General features: G+C 45.7%; 1 protein-coding gene across 8 annotated transcripts in view; it reads left to right on the forward strand.

Moving 5' to 3' along the window:
* Positions 1 to 18,548, forward strand: part of ATP2B3 (ATPase plasma membrane Ca2+ transporting 3) — a 121,275-nt gene that overhangs the window by 41,875 nt on the left and 60,852 nt on the right. For 7 of the 8 annotated variants that reach the window (XM_080987434.1, XM_080987431.1, XM_080987432.1 and 4 more), the window contains exons 2-3: positions 6,064 to 6,226; positions 6,343 to 6,662. In XM_080987434.1, coding sequence (XP_080843560.1) covers positions 6,458 to 6,662 — 205 coding nt within the window. In that variant the 5' untranslated portion in view covers positions 6,064 to 6,226; positions 6,343 to 6,457. Of the gene's footprint in view, positions 1 to 1,918; positions 2,174 to 6,063; positions 6,227 to 6,342; positions 6,663 to 18,548 lie in introns of all 8 variants that reach the window. The other variant, XM_080987428.1, reaches the window with a different exon arrangement.

Consider the following 18,548-nt stretch of genomic DNA (forward strand, 5'->3'; position numbering starts at 1 on the left):
GTTGTTAGCTGCCCTGAGCCCGGTTTTTGAACCAGGAAGGGTGGGGTATAAATAAAAATTTATTATTATTATTACTATTATTATTATTATTATTATTACTGCACCAGTTGAAGTTTCAAGGCCATTTTCAAGGGTTAGGGTTAAGTAATGTGGGGGCAGGTGTGTGCATAAATTGCCAGAGCATGAGTTAGCTCTGCATTCAAGTCACACCTGTCCAGGAATTCAGGATTTCCTGGTACTAGTGCAGCAGCAAAAATTTAGTTGTTTGTAAATGGATGCTAAAAATTCAGAATTATTCAGGTGTGGCTGTTTTCAAGAGGATGCTTTGTGAATGTTATATGATGGGGCTGAATCCAGAAGCAGTTGGGCACTCAACGAACAGAAGTGAGAGAGCATCTCTATATACTGTATCTTTAGGGGGCACTTTAGGATTTAATGTTTGTCCTTGTAACAGATTCAGGCATGAGCTGCAGGCCTTAAAAGTCCACATTCCCTGTATCCCTCATTGCTCCCAGCTGCCTACTGCACATTCTTTATTTAGCTCAGCCTTGTAAATAGGTTTGCAAAAAGTTACTAGTCCATTCATACCTTCAGTTGATACTGATGTATTTTATTTTAGGCACTTATGGCCCAGCCTTCATTAGGGACTGAAAGATAGCCACAAAAGCGGGGAAGCTCTCCTCAACTCTCTTCCTAGTTACATAAGTTCCCCTACTTTTGGAACAAGGAACATGGAATACTAGCGTTGTTTATTCATTCACCACATTTTTATCTGTTTCTCCAAGGAGTTCAGGGCAGCTGAATAGCAATTTTCTCCATTTTATTCCCTACTGTTTGGCGGAGTTCAGCAGCTGCCTTAGGCAGAAGAGTCTGGGTGCCATGAAAAACTAGCCAATGTTACTTTTTCGTTTATTGCTCTATTTTTACTCCCATGGAATGAATGGCACTTATGGGAATTTCTGCCGTGCGTGCCAAAATAACTTGGCCAGTTAGGGTCCTATACACCTGGACTTGGGGAGTAGGTACTGTTTGCTGTTCTGCCCCAGGTAGAAAAATGTGTTGGGCTGGCTGTGATGCTCTTAACAATCCTTCAGGGCAGGGTAGATGGAGAGGATAATGACTGATCCAAAGTCACTGAGAGAGATTCCTGGTTAAGATTTGAAAACAATTTCCCCCAGGACTGAATTCAGCACCCTGTTCTCTAAACCACCTTGGCAGGCTACCATCTGGAATATTGTTCCTCATCAGTTGTTTAGGCTTTTAAAAAGGTATATTTGAAATCCATTATCAATGGTAGTTGAGCCCATATAAGATCAATAAAATATGCTAGAAATTGCTACATAACTTTTGAAGTCGTAATGAAGGAAAAGACTGTTTCATTAGTATTTGTTTGCAGTATTAAAGATGTATTATTGAAAGAATTTCTTAGGTATTATTACAGAAATGTCCAGCTATTTAATCCCTTTATATCTATTGGTAGTATTTTGGGAGCTCAGCAGCTGAAATGTGTATCACCCACTCTCAGAAAAGAAATATGCACCTTATAATATAATTGGGTTCTTAAAAAACCTGAGCAATAACAAATAGAAAGCAATTAACAAAATGATGTACGTGTAATTGTAAGGTAGATGACTTTATGCTAAATTCGTTACAAACTGATCACTGTGTATGCTTTTTGTTGGGATGGTAAATCTGTGGTCCTCCAGATATTGTTGGACTCCAACTCCCATCATCCCTAGCCAGCATGGCCAATGGTCAGGGATTATGGGAATTGTAGTCCAGTGCAGGTCTAGAGGCTCCCAATTTAAGCATCTTTTGATACCTGGTTGATTAGTTACTGAGCCTTGGCTCATTACTAGGGTATGAGGAGATCTGCATACATGCCAATGAGCAATTGCTGTTTTTCTATCTCTGGCAGAAACTGCAACACTAGGGGAGAAGCCTTGTATGGTTTCTTAGCAACGGCAGGATGCACTCCCACCCATTTGGGGCTGATCTGGAAGTGGTTAAGGAGCATGTCATCCAGTTACTAGGCAGCTGCAAAGGACTTTGTTTAAAGATTCGAATTCCCATTCAGTCAACTCCACCAACCAGAAGCAAGAGAAGGGAGGAGATCCAAGTGCAAGCATGACCAGGGCTGTGTGTGCTAAAATAAGCAAAATTCTGCATCCAGGTAACCCCAGTTCTGTGCCAAGAAAAGCTGATATCTGCAATCTGTGTAAATTAAGCACCTTTACATGGTTTCTTTTATTTTGTGTCATTTGTATATCTACTTCTGGAAGTGACGGGGAAGAGTGATAGCAACCTGTGTGGTGGGACAGGACTACAGAACAGCCATCCCATCACCAGCATCGGTGTAGCTTCGCTGAACGCGGCTCTGGTGGAGCAGCATTGTGGTGAGGTCTGGGCTGTGCAGATGCACTGGCAGAGCCAAACCAGCACCCCTGTCAGTGCACCCACACAGCTGCGATCTCCCCACCACCCCGCCCCAGCCCTGCCCATGTGAACTGCGGTAATGCTGGTGGCAGGAGGGTTGCCCCTCCCCACCACACTGGCTGCTACTGGGAAGGAGCAAAGAGATATGCAAAGGAGACTGAAGCTCCACCCAATGATCACTAAAGAGCTCTATCAGCCGCTCCAATTGGTATCCAATAGCCAGCTCTGCACAGTTCCTCTCATTACGCAGAATAGCAGTGTTCCTGCAGCCCTGGCCATGGCTTTGGAATCTGTCCCCTGAATTAGGCCTCCTTCAGACACTCATCCAGTCATGCAGGCAACCCATGCGACTGGCCTTGCCCAAGTGGTTCCTGGAGTTTGCACACATAGCACACCTGTGGGGGGGGCACACCTTAACAAATGAGCTCCCACATGCCTGGTTGAGTATGTGAAGACAGCTCAGTTTCCACGAATTTTGGGGAAATAGGAAGGGATTAGGTTTACCCCATCTTACGTATTGGATCGAAGTAATTGCTATATATTTTTGTAAATTTGAGTGTTTGGGCATACCATGTGGGGGTTTTCACTTCCCCCCACCTTGAACAGTGGTAATTCCCTCCTGTCCAATGTCACAAGCTGCTTTTGCAATTCCCTTCGGTTTTTAAGCAGTTTGCTTTGTGGCATTCTGCTGATGGCAATGCTTGTTCAACAATCCCAAGCGCAAAGCCCTGTTGAGTGTGCATAACACAACACCCAGTTACTTAACTCTTGGCTGATGATTACAATTACAAGAGCAGAGATAAGGTTGATTCTAGTGGGGACGGGGGGGGGGGGTCAGGTGGATGGGAACGTGTCTGTTCTGGGAAAACACACACACCTGAATCACTTGGCACAAGACATTCAGCAACATGCTTCCCTCAAAAACAATTCATTTTAGGAAGGATTGGTTTGTCTTATGGTCTTCAGAGCATTTTATAATTTTGCATGGTTACAGTGCCATTGTTGACTCCTCATCTCCTACAAAAGGGAACGTCTTCATGCATCAGATCTTCCAGAACAGAAATTAACACATGCAGAGCATTCTAACAGATTATAGCTGAGTTCAGGGGGTTCTCCTTGCTAAAATGAGACAAGATTATGAAATGAGACAAGGTCATAAAAACAGGGCTAGGCGGTAATGGTAGAACCAGTGGAGATGCCAGGTTTATGAACAGTGACGGATGAGATACAGATTATAGAGTCAGCAGATTCAGGGGTAAACATTTCCTGGACTGTATCTTACAGAAAAGAAATAGCATGTTTGGTCCTATCTTGGGGCGGGGATGGGAACTCCCTGCACATACAAAAACTGAAGTGATTAAAGTGTTTAAGACAAAGAAAGATAAATCTTTGCTGTAGATCTGGGTTCTCAAAACTTTTTCAAAGAGAACTTTCTTAAAGCAGAGGTTAACCAATGTATTAACAGGCAAGCAGTATATGTCCAAAACACCCCATATTTCAGAGGAATTTCAGGAGGAGATGAGCTGCAATTTCACTACTTGTCTGTGACATGTTACTATATTTACATAAGTAATAGTCACACAGAAGTTCCATTGTGGGAATACTAGTACAGTCATCATAAAATATTGTCTAAATTCCTCCGCATCAGCACCAAGCACAGCTTTGGGCTGAGGAGCCTGCTTCAGGACCCTGGACAGCTCTCCATCCTTTCCAACAGCTTATTGCGCCATACTCATTCAGGATCTTGGAGGTGAAGTAAATAAAGTAAAATATATTAATAAATGCAGATTTATTTTATTTTGCTATCACATCCTGCGAGCAGCATTGGATTGGGAGGCCCCAGACAGTGTACATCTTGTTTATAGCCTTAGACACTGGTGGGTACATTGATTGTTTGGTATCTCAAAGCTTTAATTTAGGAGTGTCAGTTACCCAGCTGTTAAAATATGCATTCATACATGCATTCAGCGAGCATTCATGCAGTATATTCCTTAATCAATATGTAACAATTAAAGTTTAATATTGTGCTTAACTTCTTAAAGCATGGGGGGGGGGGCGGACTGGAGACGTCCCCTTGTTACTCAGCCCCAGGCAGCACTTATGCAAACCTACAGACTCCCCATGAGGCTTGCTGTCTGAGCTGGGGACAAAGTCGTGTCCTGGACCCCAGCAGTTGTTCCCCATCCTGCTCTAAACACTATGTAAAGGAATCCTCCCTCAGAATCAGGAATAAGCATGTAGTCCCCACCTGTTTATGGGGAAAGAACACTCTCTGGGACCAGTTTGCTTTACATTTGAGGTCTAATGAGGGCAAGTTCACGCATTCAATGGATTTCCATTGAACTGAGTGATAATTTCATTGGATCACATCACTTCAGCTACAGGTGTGTGTTCATGTTTATGCGTGCCCTCAAAAAACACTCTGCATGCAGAGAAATAGCGTATCAAGGAAAAGGTTTTAGAACAAAGAGTTTTGTAATATTTTTAGAAGTAATAGTATTATTTAATACTGTAAAGACTAACTTTTTCTGGCAGAAACCTTGTAGGCCACAGTTAGTTTGTCAGATGCATGAAGTGAATGAAGTGAATCTCAAGTGAATGGGTTTATCATGAATGGAAAGAGAAGGAGAAAATGTTTGTGTGTGTGTTTTACCAAGCAGAGCAAGAGATAGCAGGCAAGTGTGTTACAGTATCTGAAGGAGCGTCTCCACCTCCATTATTCTGCCTAGATGCTGAGGTCCAGCACCTAGGGCCTTCTGGTGGTTCCGTCACTGCGAGAAGCCAAGTTACAGGGAACCAGGCAGAGGGCCTTCTCCATAGTGGCGCCCACCCTGTGGAACGCCCTCCCACCAGATGTCAAAGAGAACAACAACTACCAGACTTTTAGAAGACATCTGAAGGCAGCCCTGTTTAGGGAAGCTTTTAATGTTTGATGTATTATAGTATTTTAATATTTTTTTGGAAGCCGCCCAGAGTGGCTGGGGAAACCCAGCCAGATGGGCGGGGTATAAATAAATTATTATTATTATTATTATTATTATTATTATTATTATTATATCACAGAATTGACTCAAATGAATATAAGTTGTTATGAACATGGATGTGACCTACTGTCAACTACTGACCACTGGTGATGAATTGACCTAGCAAGAGCAGTGCATGAGAGAGAGAGAAAGTATCTCAGGTGTATTACAGGAAATGGGAGAAAATATTAAAGATGGCCATTCCTTTTATAAAGTAGTAGCTTTTGTTTATTAAACTGTTATTTGTATATTTACTTATCACATTTTTATCCCACCTTTCCTCCAAGGTGCTCAAAGTGGCATGCACGGTCCCCTTCCTCCCTGTTTTATTCTCACAACAATTCTGTGATGTACTTCAGGCTGAGAGACTGTGACTGGTCCAATGAGCTTCATGGTCATGGGGAGATTCGAACCCAGGACTCTACACCTTGGGTTGTAGAGGGCGATACTGGAAACAAACAAACAAACAAACAAGGGATTAATAAATGAAAGGGGCTGCGGGGGTGGGGGAGAGAAACATCCAGGTTATGTTTGCGCAGATGTATGTATGTGGCAAGGTTGTCTTTTTAATTTTCTGCTAACACCCATGTTGCCTTTCTGACAGGTTCTCTTTCTGCAGTGGGGAGACCTGTGGCGCCACACTCTGACAAGGACTTCTCCTCTGCCTCTTCCATGGCTTGGTCCCCTGGCTGGCCTCTATAACATTTTGTGGCCCCTCCATCTGGGGCTCTGTAGGATGAACAGAGGACACCACTGTGACTGAGCAGGTAAGCAGGGAAGCTGAGCAGGTTACTATCCGGGGCATGGGGGGGGAATCAAAGTTATTTCCTGGAATTACTTCCTTTCCTTCCAATGAACGGCTTTTCCTGTTCCATCCCCACAGGTTTCTCCTTCTGTCTACCAGGCTGACCTAGCCCAAGGCAACTCTTCACCCCCTGCCCCCTTTCCCCACACCTTTGCCCAGCGTAGCTCAGCTCAGCTGCAGCTTCACCTCCACCATGGGAGACATGGCCAACAGCTCCGTGGATTTCTACCCCAAAAGCCAACGGCGAGAGTTGAACCATGCGGGCGGCTTTGGCTGCACCCTGGCGGAGTTGCGCTCCCTCATGGAGCTGCGTGGGGCCGAGGCAATCCAGAAAGTCCAGGAGACCTACACCGATGTCAATGGGCTCTGCAGGAGACTCAAGACCTCCCCCACTGAAGGTACCAGGCTTTGGGTAGGGCTGGGTGGGCAGAATAGGCAGGCAGTCCCCACAGTCTCCCATGCATAAGAACAGAAGGAGAGAGTCTGCTGGCTCAGGGAATCAAATCCAGGATCCTGTTCTCAGTGGCCAACCAGATTCGTGCGGGGATCTGGCAAGCAGGACCCAAGCACAAGAGCCCTCACCCTTTCTGTGGTTTCCAGGAACTGGTATTCAGAAGCATTACTGTTGTTGTTTAGTCATTTAGTCGTGTCCGTCTCTTCATGACCCCCTGGACCAGAGCACGCCAGGCCCTCCTGTCTTCCACTGCCTCCCGCAGTTTGGTCAAACTCATGCTAGTAGCTTCGAGAACACTGTCCAACCATCTCACCCTCTGTCATCCCCTTCTCCTTGTGCCCTCCATCTTTCCCAACATCAGGGTCTTTTCCAGGGAGTCTTCTCTTCTCATGAGGTGGCCAAAGTTTTGGAGCCTCAGCTTCAGGATCTGTCCTTCCAGTGAGCACTCAGGGCTGATTTCCTTCAGAATGGATAGGTTTGATCTTCTTGCAGTCCATGGGACTCTCCAGAGTCTCCTCCAGCACCAGAATTCAAAAGCATCAATTCTTCGGCGATCAGCCTTCTTTATGGTCCAGCTCTCACTTCCATACATCACTACTGGGAAAACCATAGCTTTAACTATATGGACCTTTGTCGGCAAGGTGATGTCTCTGCTTCTTCTTTTTTACTACTTCTGACATTTATGACATTTGTTCACACAACCCTTACACACCAGTCCAAAGCCACAGCTACAGTGAGAGCTTGAAAACTTCTGGCCAGATTCGGAATGTTTCAGCAGGCTACTTCCTTGAATTTTGGGCTTTGTCGTTTTGTTTTATTTATTGCTTTTAGCCCTTTTATTTTGGCTGCACACACCCCATGCCTTTAAAGTGCATTTAAAGTGCATGATTTCTCCCAATCCTGGGAATTGTAGTTTGTGAAGGGTGATGGGGGGGTTGCAGGGATAAACTACAGTTATTGGACTACCCACATTTAGCTTTCTTTGCTTTCTTTGACTCATGCAGTTTAAACTTAAACCCCAGATCGCAAAATGTCTGTTCTCTTACTTGTTAAGAAACCTGTATCTCTCAACCCGAATTGCCCCCAATCTGTAGAGCTGGGGATACAACCTCAGAGCCTCCAGATTGTCCTGCTCTGTGAGAACAGGACCCAGGAGCACTGGCTCTTAAACTTGCCAATTTTTGAGACTGCCGGCTTTTTAACATGCTTCTGACCCTTTAGTGGCAGCTCTGCAGCAAACAAGCAAGTGATAATATTTGCCTCCAGTGTCTTTTTAAAACTCCACTTGCTGATTTCTCATTATCATACTTTCATTAGAGGAATGGAACAGTCCAGTCTGTCCCATCTCAACCTAATTTTACATGTTTTGAAATGTGTTGAATGTGCTTTTATTTTATTTTTGATCCTTTTATGTTTGCCACTCTGGGCTCCTTTGGGTGGAAGAGAAGGATATAAATTTAATTAATTTATTAATAACAATGGTGTTGTTGTTGTTGTTGTTGTTGTTGTTGTTGATGATGATGATACTTTTTATTATCACCAGCAAATCTTATTTTTATCCCAGAATTAATAGGAGCCAATGATCCTGGCTCCTAGAGTGCCATAGTCCAAAGGTGGGGGATGTTGGATGTTGTTGGAATGCAACTCCCTGTCCTCCTGGCATTTGTCCCTGCTGGCTGGGGCTGGTGGGACTTGGAATCCCCAAAACAGGAAGGATTAAACTATGCTATGTGCATGGAATGAGGTTCACTTGCACCTTGGAGTGCAAAAAGCATGCATGGCGTGGGGAAGTGGATTGAGAGAAGTTTTTTCTCCATCTCTCACAGTACTAGATCCCCGGGTCACCCAATGAAGCTGAACTATGAGAAGTTTAGAGCAGGCAAAGAGGACTTCTCCACGATAGTTAAAACAATGAAATGTTCTGAGATGTGGTGATGGCCAGCGGTTCCGCTTTGAAATGAAATTAGACCGATACTTGGAAGACAAGGCCCTCTATGGTTCTTTGCCATGATGGCTTTATATTACCGCAGGGGCAGTCTGCCTCGTGAATACCAGCAGCAGGAGAAGGCTATTGGCCTCGTGTGCCTGAGCTTCCCATAGACATGCAGTTGGCTCCTTTGGTCTGATCCCTCTTCTTATGATGCTGAGATGCAGCTACTTCTCAGTTGTGGAACAAGACCAGCTGTTTATTACAGTTTGTTTTAGTCTTAGACTGACAGGCATATCTTCATGGCAATTTCTAGGTTTAAGTATAGTGAATCACTTTGGCATGATTATTACTATTATTGTTATTGTTATTGTTATTTATAATCTAACTGATGTTCATCTGTTTAGTCAATTCTGCTGCCGCGTTTGCGACTCAGAAGCAAAATTGGCTGATGGATTGCTGGAGGCATAAATGCTGAAAATTGATTCGTGTTTTGCAGACTTCCAATTCAGACTTTGGAAGTGTTGTTTCCTTCAGAGATAATAGGGTCAGGGCCAAGGTACTGCTAAAAAGCAAGCATTAGTCATCCTCTGCAAACACTTGGAAATAAGTCCAGTTGAACGCAATCCGAGGTTTGGTCTATGGGCACAAGGATGAGGTGAGGATGAATCAGCTGAGCCATGAAAACAACGCAGCATAGAAAGTTGTCTTACTCTGAGTCAGACCATTGGTCCACCTTGCTCAGTATCAACCAGTCCTACCTGGAGATGTCAGGGACTGAACCTGGGACCTTCTGCATGCTAAGCTACGACCCGTCCCCAGGCAGCAGAATGGTCAGTACCCCCTTTAGCTTTTGAGCAGACGAGACATTCTTCCTAGTAAATGTGTTTAGGATGTGTTAAGGGAGTGAAGGCAAAGGCTGAGCAAAGCTTGTGAGGTTTCACTCCCAGTATAAATGGATAGAAGTGGAGCTGTGCCACCTTTAGCTTCCAGCTTCTGCTTCCCTTGACACAGCAAGGGAACTGGGCTGGTTGGCCATCAAAGGTTAATACAGACAGGCGCTAATAGCCAACTGGGTTTGATTTGGTAGTCCATGAAAAGAAGGAAGCGCACCCCTCCTGCGGGCAGCTTGACCCAAAGCTTGCTATCCTTCTTTGATGGTTGCATAAACCAGTGTCTTTGCCTAGGCCACGGTTCATCAAAGGGAGAAAGTGAGCTCTGCCTTTCCTTTTTGATCCTCTGTGCCATTCAGCATTGACATTTAAAAGCTCTGGTGTCAGAAATGGATCCCCTCCTGCTTCATCATCTGTTCAGTTCTGACTTCGTGGCAAGGGAAGAGAGAAGGGGCAGAGTATCTGTTGTGCATGCAGAAGGCCCCAGGGGAAACCCCTGCCAGAAACTCTTGAGAGCTGCTGCCAGCCAGTGTAGACAATACTGACTAGGTGGACCAACGGCCTGACTCCATATAAAATGGAATTCTATGTTCCTAAGACTTGACAGTAAGTTTATGGTGAGAAAGTGGAAAAGAAACTTCACTCACAGAGCTTCACTCACAGTAAAACCATGGCACTCAAAGAACTAGCCAGGGTTCCCTGAGGATAGTGCAGACACTGATTCCTCCCTGATCCCATCTCATCCAGTTGTTTTGCAACAAGTTTTCAGACCCATGTTCAAACTTCCCCTCTCCTTACCACTGTGACTTACAGGGGCAACCATGTGGGCCGGTCAGTGGGTGTGGTTCCAGAGGCAGAAGGGAAGATTTAGCTCTTATACCTGAGGACCCCCACATTGCTTTCCCCTCCTACCCCACCTTGGCACTGCAATCTCTGCTGTGATTCCAAATACTGTCTCCCATATCTAAAGGAACTATACCTCCAGTTACCAGATGTTGGGGGGAAACAACAAAGAATTGCCCCTAACTGTCTTGTTCATTTGTGAGTTTTCCGGAGCAGTGTTCAAATGGGGGGGAGGGAGAGAAAGGGAAAACAAAGGCCAGTGCCCTACCTTTTCAGACAGCCACTTGGCTCCTGTCTGAGAAGATTAAGGGGCATGATTTGGCTAACAATGGGGGGAAATAATTCACAATTTCATTAAAAGCCCCCTTTCTCCCCACTACAACCCATTTGAACACTCTCCAAGATGCACCCAGTTGCTGGATAGAGCACTAGACTAGATGAACTCAACATAGGCAGCTCTAACACTATGAGGACCTTTGGCATTTGTGACTCATTCACTGGCTATTTCTGTCTGGGTTGAAGATTTTCATAAAACCCGGGTCACTGAAAGGTGGAAGAAGAGAATAGTCAGAGGAGACATGCCCCAGCTGCATTGTTAAAGCTAAGTGGGTGGGGTTGTGACTTAAATCACTCTGAGCAGATGTAAGTAAGATAGCAGGTGAGTGAATGGGTAGGTTAGTGTATGTCTGAATTAACAGCTATGTATGAATGCGTGTGTGTAAGGGTGGGTGTGGATGTGTGCTTAATCTGCCTGTTGGTCTGCCCCTCAGCACAGTGAAGGGTGTGAAAAGAAAGAGTGCCTCAGAACACATGGAGAATATATTTCATTTAGCAGCTAGTGAGTGACCAAAGACAGCCCTCACACCTCTGGGTTTAGGGGCAGGATATCCAGTCTATCGAAGGCATTTCTCTGAGGTGTGGGGGTGGTTTGTTTTTAAAGACCTGCCCCTGACCATGGTTAATGGCCAGCATCTGCTATAGGTTCAAATCTTGGCATGCCCATGTTCGCATCCCTCTTCCCTTTGTCTGTGTGTGGGGAGGCAGTGGGGGCTTGCTCTGCTCAGGCGGTCCCCTCTTAGCCCCCTGTAAGGCTCCTTCCTCTGAGGGCAATGATGCCTGGCGAGGAGACCTTCGGAAACTGCCAGAAGATTCATGGCAGACTGGTCCAGCCGCCTGCCTGCCTCTCTCCCTTTGCCGGTTTCCCCTTGAATTGTCCTTGAGGTTGCGGCAGCAGCAGCCGGTACTGTCTCTCTGCTGCAGGGAGCTAAAGGCTTCTTTCCCCATCACACAGAGAGGAGAAGGGAAGGAGAAATCAGGCAAATGAGGAGGGCAGCAGGTGCCTGCAACTGAGGAGGAGCAGGGGAGGGAGCGGGAGCTGTCTGAGCAAGGCTTTGGGGAGGAGGAAGTGGGGAGAGAAACAGGGAGCATTCCAAATGCAATGGTTGCTGGCAGGTTGTCTGGATGAGGGGATGCAAAGGAAGGCTCCAGGGCTCCTGCACTTTTACTTCATGGGTCCAGATTTGGATGGTGTCACTTCCCCCCCCCCCCATCCCATGCAGCAAGCCACACCTGCTGATAGTTCCTCTTCCATCCATCCATCACTGATAACAGGAGTCCTATCTTTAGGCACTTCCAGCCTGTCACTATTTCGGGGTGGGATTCAATCACACACTGGCAAATTCAGGACTTCTCCACACTTACATTTCCTCCGCGCTCTCCAGCAGAAAACCCAAACTGCCATTTGTTGTGTGTCAGCTTTAAAAAGCAGGTTTTCACAGGGAAAGCAAAAAAAAAAAAAAAAAAAAAAAGGTGCTCAGACATGGAGCTTTAAAGCTGTGCCTGGAAAGAGCAGGGATAAAGGGGAGTATGGATAAGCCCCCACGATGTGCATTTGCAGCTGATTGGGGAAACTTCTGCAAAAAATATCAGGCTTCCTGCATGAGGAAAGTGGTGGGAAAATGCACTGGGAAGTGTGGGACAACACTTGCCTTGATGCATCTGTCTTCCTGCCTCCCCACAAACCAATCAGAATGAACAGTCAGTAAACAGTCAGCACCATCTAATCTCCCTGCAGACAAATCAGGCTGAACACTCAACAAGCAGGTCTTCTAGAAGTGAAACCCCCCCCCCCCCCGCCTCTGGCCACTGCACTGTTTTTCTGACCAAAATCCACACACACCCAGGCTGCTATTTCCCCAAGAGGAAAAAATAGGAGGTAGAAGTGCAGCTCGGGGAGGGGGAATATTGGTCAGGAAAATGGCCTGAGGGGAAAGGGTTAAACACACACACACACACACACACACACACACACAGAGTTCTTTCCCTCCTTCCCCAAACTGCTTCTCCAGTCAAAGTCACTTGCCCACCCCTTGAGGCTGGATTTCAGGGAACAGGCAGGGGTCCAGTTCAGGGAACTGTTTGTGGGCATTGCATGTCACCTCTGATTGGTGTTTTTATAAACGAGGCTTCAGTCTCATTTATAAGAGGTGCTATACCGTCCTACATCACAGGGTGCTAGTTTAAGAATTCCTGATAATAATGTGTGTACAGTGCTTTGGAAACTTTGCATGTTGTAAATCGAAGTAGTGTGCGCACACACAAAATCCTCCAGATTAAACAGAACAACAAAGTCAAAAGAGACCCAAAGGCCAAGTGGTTAAGTGTCACCCCAGCTCAGCCACTCTGTGTTAGAGGCCTCACTGCCAGGACCAGCTCCGGACATTTTGCTGCAAACGCAACCCAAGTCAAAGTGCCTTGTACCTAGGCTGGTTGATTGCTGTTGGCAGCTAAGGCACAACATCTTACGAGCTCCTCTCCCTGGGAGCAAAAAACAAATAATAATAAATTTAAAAGTCACATGGTGCTGTCTTGCTGTGGCTTTCAAAATCAGCTGTGTGAGATAGTTTCCTCACTCTGCCTAATAGTAGGGCCAGCCCTGTTCATGGCCACAAGTGGAATATAATATGGGCTGAAGGTAGAATTGCTCTAAGCATCAAGTGTGACTGAAAAAAGTCATCCTTTTTCACCAGGGGGAAGTCCCCATCCCGTACTTGGAGTTTCTCAATGTGTGAGAGGGAGCAAACAATTTGATTGGAGGGAGTGGTGGTGATTGAGATCTGCCTGCAGCACTACAAAATCCAAGTTGAATGTTCAGGGGGAGAGAAGCAATAGCATCAGAGACAGGAAAATGTCAGTAGATCCCTTCTTGGCCTCAAACTTCTCAGGCATCTGTGCCATCTTGTCCATCAAACAGCAACTCTCTCCTTGACTCTCTTTATTACAATCACCCCCAAAATACTTTGGGCACAGTTCCCCTGCATGCTTACCCAAACAGGTCACACTGTGTTCAGGAGAGCTTACACCTTAGCAAATGCATTTAGAATTGCAGCTTTATTATGTAGCACCATCAAGGTTTATGGCATTTTGTTTTCTAATCTAAGGAGAAAAGACTGGCCCTTGTTTTCCACCTGTGGGCAGAGGGTCACTTCTGGACAACCTATTTATTAAGTGTTCATCTCGATATGTTTGCACAAAGTTTGTGGAGAGGTTACATGACGGCCGCTTCCTGACTGTCACTATATTTTGATGGGATTCAGCCACAAAGCAGCAAATTCTGGCACGGCTGGGAAGCCTCTCACAAGCCCACATTCTCCAAAGGTTGAAAAATGCACTGGAACGCAACAGCATCTAATATCCCTACAAACAAACAAACAAACAAACAAACAAGCATATTAAATAGCCAATGTTGTCTAATCTCCCTGCCAACAAATCAGGATGGATTGCTCAGTAACTAGGTTGTCTGGAAGCTCCTGGTGTTGGCTGTTTATTCAGCTTTCATTCTGATTTGTTTGAGATGGGGCGGGGGGAGATGCAGGTTTAACCCTTTCCCCAGAGGAGCAGTGGGAGGCACCAGTCGGGAGGAGTCCCCAGAGTCAAAGGATTGGTGGTGGGATGACAGTGAGTGGTCAGAGCAAAGCTGTAGCCCCGGGTGAAGCCTCCAGAGGGGCACCAATGAGGCTTGCAGCCTGTGTGTGTTTGTGTGCTGGGAATGCCAAACTGGGTTTTTGATCTGGGTGAAATAAAGCCTCATTTCACCCTTGGGTCAGAGGGAGAAGGAGCAGATTGGGAGGCAGTGGCAGTGGAATCTGAATCCCTGGCTTTGGGAAGGTAGTCACACCTAGTCAGAGGGACTCAGGGTTGCTGTGATCTGCTGGCCGGTCTCTTTCATGGCCAGCTGTGGAGGGGATCTGACAACAGACCCTGAGTTGTGGTTCCTGCTGGCTGCCTGGGTCTCTGACATTTTTAATATTTCACAAAGCCCTCCCACCCTGAGTCCAAGGCTAAGCAAAGGAAGAGAGAACGACTGCAGTGCTATCCTGGGGCTCTTTCATCTCACAGGAGTGGGATCCGGGCCTGGGGCGAAGGCCTCCTCCATCGCCACAGGTGTTAACTCTTTGAAATGTCTATAACACAGGTGTACAGCAGTTCAGGACAAATTTTGCTGCGTGACAACAGTGCTTTTGGCATTGTTGTCTGTTTCTTGAGAATACTTGGGATGTCCATGCTTTCCAGAATTTTGCAGTTGAAAATAGTAACACTCTTGAGTGATAAATTCTTATTAGCATGAGAAAGGATCACTGTCTTGACCTCACATTGTTAAAGTCTCTTCCCCGCTTGCTCTATGAAATTAAACTGGCCATCATGGCTGCATGCACACCAGGCATTTAAAGCACATTTCCCCACCCCAAAGAATCCTGGAAGCTGTAATTTGTTAATGGTGCTATGAATTGTAGCTCGCTGGGGGGTAAACTACAGTTTCCAGAATTCTTTGAAGTGTGCGCTCTCAATGTGCTTTAAATGTGTGGTGTGTATACAGCTGATAATATTTACTTGAAACAAAAGAAAATACCGTATTTTTCCTTGTAGAAGACAATGCTTTTTGCTAAAAAGGTTTAGACAAAATTTGGGGGTCGTCTTATACATGGATGGTGAATGCACAGGGGTTAAAAAAACAAAACACTACTTATGGTACCTTCCTGTGGCTGCCATGAAGAAGCTGCCAGAAGCTGCCACTGACCTTCCCAGGTGCTTGGCTTGGCCGATCTCCCCCCAAAAAGCACAACAACTTTGGGCGATCTCGGGTGTTGGGGGGCAGGCTATGCTGCTACCCACGAGCGAGCACCCCCACCACCCCAGGAACCAGCAGGAGTTGTTACACCGGTGCTTTAATAAAATATCAAAGTTGTTCTGCTTGATGTTTAAAATATTGATTTCTTAATTTAGGGTTCAAAAAAATAGGGGGCATCTTATATATGGAAAAATATGGTAATACTTTAGAATGTGTTCACTGAATGTTTGATATCACAGCAGATCAGGTGAGAGATCAGCTGTGAGTTCAAACACATTCAGAGCATTCTGTCCTTTGTGTATAGGAGAGTATAGAGCAAGGGTTGCCACACACTGGCATTTTGTGGCCAATATCAGTGTTCGAAATCAACCAGTAGCCAGGTGCGTTTTTCCACCTGGCTGTCAATCACTTGCAGCCAAGTGAAGATGCCTAGGCAACAGGCTGGCACCTGAGATCTCCACCATCTGGAGCTGCATGTATGGGGACCATTGGATCTTGACTGTTTTCACACACTAACACCACATCCTATAGAATTCTATTAGTTATATTTTATCTACACGATCAGAATGAATTTCAGGAACCAAAAGGCTTTTTCTGTGCAGCCTGAGCAGGAGCAGTCACCATTAAGAAAAAGAAGGAGGAATAGGCCAATATATACAGTATGTGGACTGTCCCTGGATCAAGGGACTTTTCTGTTTTGAGAAGAACTTCTTCTCAAAGTTCTTAGCCTAGCCCAAGGTTGTCATCTCAGCTAGCCAGATGTTTAACTGAGAATCAATCACAGTCAGTCCCTCATTTGGAAAATAAGACTTTAGAGCCGTCTTGCCCCAAAATGGCAACTAGACATCCTGTTTTGGTGACTGCGACCTTTGTTGCATTTAGCGCCTAGTTTCTATACCTAAGTTTCTAACGCTGGTTGACATCCACGTTCACCACAGTCCAGATGCATCTGCCCCCACTCAGATGTGTAGCTGGTCCTCCTAATATTTCCCCACCAGTGTAAGAAGAGGGAGTACTAAACAGATAAGGTTGGAGAGTATTGGGGGTATTTTTTAATTCTGTATTTATTTATTTATTTAATTTATATTCTGTCCTTCATCTGAGGATCTCAGGGCAGTTTATAATATAAAAGCACAAAAATACACACCACAGTAATAAACAAAAACAATAACATCCCCCCCCCATTGTTTAATTAGCCAAAGGCCTGGGAGAAGAGGAATGTTTGTCCCTGACACCTAAATATATGTAACAAAGACACCAATCAGGCCTCCTTGGGGAGCATGTTCCACAAACAAGGAGCCACTGCAGAAAAGGCCTATTTTTATGTTTCCAGCCTCAAGACCCCTCGTGGAGGAGGCACAGAAGAAGGGCCTCAGATGATGATTACAGGGTTCAGACAGGTTCATCTGAGGAGAGGCGGTCCTTAAGTGTTGCTGTTCTGAGCCATAAGGCTTTATAGGTCAAAACCAGCACATTGAATTGGGCCCGGAAACTATTTGGCAGCCAGTGCAGTCAGACCAGGATCGGTGTTATATGCTCAAACTGTCTTGCCCCGGTGAGCAACCTGGCCGCTGAATTCTACACCATCTGAAGTTTGTGAACGGTCTTCATCGACAGCCCCATGTATTGCAGGGTCCGGGTCAGTTCATATGGGGAGAGGCAGTCCTTGAGCACCTTTAACCAAATGAGCAAATTCCTCTTTGTGGGTCCTCATGTGACCAAGCCCAAGCTGTGGTGAAGCAGGTTCTACAATTCTATGATTCTGGGTGAAATACCCAAATGCCAGTGCACAACTTCCATTCCATCACCCTTTCCTCCCAAAAGAAATACATCCTGTTGTTGTGGAAAGCTAAGGGCAGGATGTGGGGAACCTGTGGCCTTCAAGATATTTGTTGGACTACAATTCCCATCATTCCTGACCATTGCCTTTGCTGCCTGAGGCTGATGAGTCTAGCAGCATCTAGAGGGCCAGAGATTCCCCATCCCCGGCTTAGAGGACGCACTAGTCAGGAAGCCAGGCAATGACTTGATTGGACCTCTCTTTGGCTGCTTCCAGACAACCTGTTTACAGTGGTACCTCAGGTTAAGAACTTAATTTGTTCTGGAGGTCCATTCTTAACCTGAAACTGTTCGTAACCTGAGGTACCACTTTAGCTAATGGGGCCTCCCGCTGCCAATGCACCGCCGCCACGCAATTTCTGTTCTCATCCTGAAGCAAACTTCTTAATCTGAGGTACTATTTCTGGGTTGGCGGAGTCTGTAACCTGAAGCATCTGTAACCTGAAGCATCTGTAACCCGAGGTACCACTGTATTGAGCATTCATCCTGAGTTGTTTCCAGGGAGATTAGAGGAGGTTGAAACTACAAGAAAGAAGATTCCACCTAAACATTAGGAAGAACTTCCTGACAGTAAGAGCTGTTCGACAGTGGAATTTGCTGCCAAGGAGTGTGGTGGAGTCTCCTTCTTTGGAGGTCTTTAAGCAGAGGCTTGACAACCATATGTCAGGAGTGCTCTGATGGTGTTTCCTGCTTGGCAGGGGGTTGGACTTGATGGCCCTTGTGGTCTCTTCCAACTCTATGATTCTATGATTCTGTGATATATAATGAGCATTTGTTCTGATTTGCTTGCGAGGTAAAATTATGTTGCACCAAAACAAGTGTTCCCCAACCTTTCCACTGCATTTCACTTTCACTTTCCCTCACTTTGGGGGGAAGTGGGTTTATTGCAGAAGACCTCTCAATCAACTATAGCTGTACAGCCTGAATTTGCCAGTACAGTAGTACCTCGCGTTACAAACACTTCAGGTTACAAACACTTCAGTTTACAAACTCCACTAATCCGGAAGTAGTACCTCAGGTTGAGACCTTTGCCCCAAGATGAGAACGGAAATGGTGCGGCGACGGCGCGGCAGGAGCGGGAGGCCCCATTAGCTAAAGTTAAGGTTAAGAACGGTTTTCGGTTAAGAACGGACCTCCAGAACGGATTAAGTTCATAACCCGAGGTACTACTGTATATGATTGAATCCCACTCCAAAATGG

Source organism: Podarcis pityusensis, assembly GCF_964106645.2.
Source record: "Podarcis pityusensis genome assembly, chromosome: 17".
Lineage (NCBI taxonomy): Eukaryota > Metazoa > Chordata > Lepidosauria > Squamata > Lacertidae > Podarcis > Podarcis pityusensis.